This window comes from Empidonax traillii, unplaced genomic scaffold (genome assembly GCF_003031625.1).
Source record: "Empidonax traillii isolate 1590-97213 ecotype Southwest subspecies unplaced genomic scaffold, ASM303162v1 scaffold1602:size438507, whole genome shotgun sequence".
Classification (NCBI taxonomy): Eukaryota; Metazoa; Chordata; class Aves; order Passeriformes; family Tyrannidae; genus Empidonax; species Empidonax traillii.
The window spans coordinates 390,420-391,567 of record NW_020956795.1 but is presented as its reverse complement, the minus strand read 5'-3'; the positions used below and the strand labels follow the sequence as shown (position 1 = coordinate 391,567).

General features: G+C 57.4%; 1 protein-coding gene across 1 annotated transcript in view; it reads right to left on the bottom strand.

The window, feature by feature from the left end:
• Window positions 1-353: 353 nt before the first annotated feature.
• SMIM24 (small integral membrane protein 24) overlaps window positions 354-1,148 on the bottom strand; it is a 4,394-nt gene continuing 3,599 nt past the window's right edge. The window contains exon 3 of the mRNA XM_027908077.1: window positions 354-372. Coding sequence (XP_027763878.1) covers window positions 354-372 — 19 coding nt within the window. The remainder of the gene's footprint in view (window positions 373-1,148) is intronic.

Sequence of the window (1,148 nt, the reverse complement as noted above, 5' to 3'; positions counted from 1 at the left end):
CTTGGGGAGCCGGGGAGCCCCCCACACCCCCGGGGTCTTTGCACTGCTCCCCCGACACCCCCCTGGGGCCGCACTCCCGGCTCTGCCCAAAGGGAATATGCAACACCCCCCGGTCCCTCCCCGGGGGGCACCACTCGTTTTTATTATTTCTATTTTTTTAATCATTCTCCCTTTTTTTTCTTTTTTTTTTTTTTTTTTTTTTTTAATCCCCCGGTGGCCTCGATGGCCGCGGGCGGGGTGGGCGCAAAGCCGCGGGGGTGGGGGGGGACACCCCAACCCTGGAGATGCTCCGGGGAGGTCCCCCGCAGGATGGGGACACGAGGGGGCTCCGCTCGACAATCACCGCGGGGGTTTCATGCACTACAGTCTCTCCTAGAGGGTTTTTAGTCGGGCTCGTCGGCTTAAAAAAGTTAATTAAAAATAGTCCTTGTGACCTATAAATAAAACAAATAACCTGTACATATATATATATATATCTCCACATATATATATATGGGGCTGCAGGGCCGGGGGGGCGCGGGCCCACGGGCCCACACACAGTTAAGGTACTTTAAATCGCAAAGGAATATATATATATATATACATATATATATATAAAATCCCCTATATATATATATATGTCTTGTTTGGTGGGGTTTGGGTTCTTTTTTGGACTTGGGGGTGTTTTTTTGTTGTTTTGTTTTGTTTGTTTGTGTTTTTTTTGTACTCGGAGTTTGGAATTTGCTGCTTTCTGCCCCCAGCCCGGGGATCCCAGCGCCGGCTGGGGACCCGCTGGGTGTCCCCGTGGCGGGTGCCCCGCGAGATGCCCACGGGTGACCCTCCGGGTGTCCTGTGCTGTGCCCGCGGGTGTCACTCTGGGTGTCCCGAGTGATGCCCACGGGTGCCCCGATGGGTGCTCCTCTGGATGCTCCAGGTGATGCCTGTGGGTGCCTCTCCGGGTGCCCCGGGCCGTGCTCACAGGTGCCCCGCTGGGTACCCCGAGGAACACCCACGAGTGTCCCTCTGGGTGGTCCAGGTGATGCCCCTCTGGGTGCCCCGAAGATACCCGTGCGTGCCCCGGGTAGAACCACGGGTGCCCCTCTGGGTGTCCCGGGCAGACCCCCCAGATGCCCCTCTGGATGCCCCGCTGGGTGCCCCGCGCGATGCCC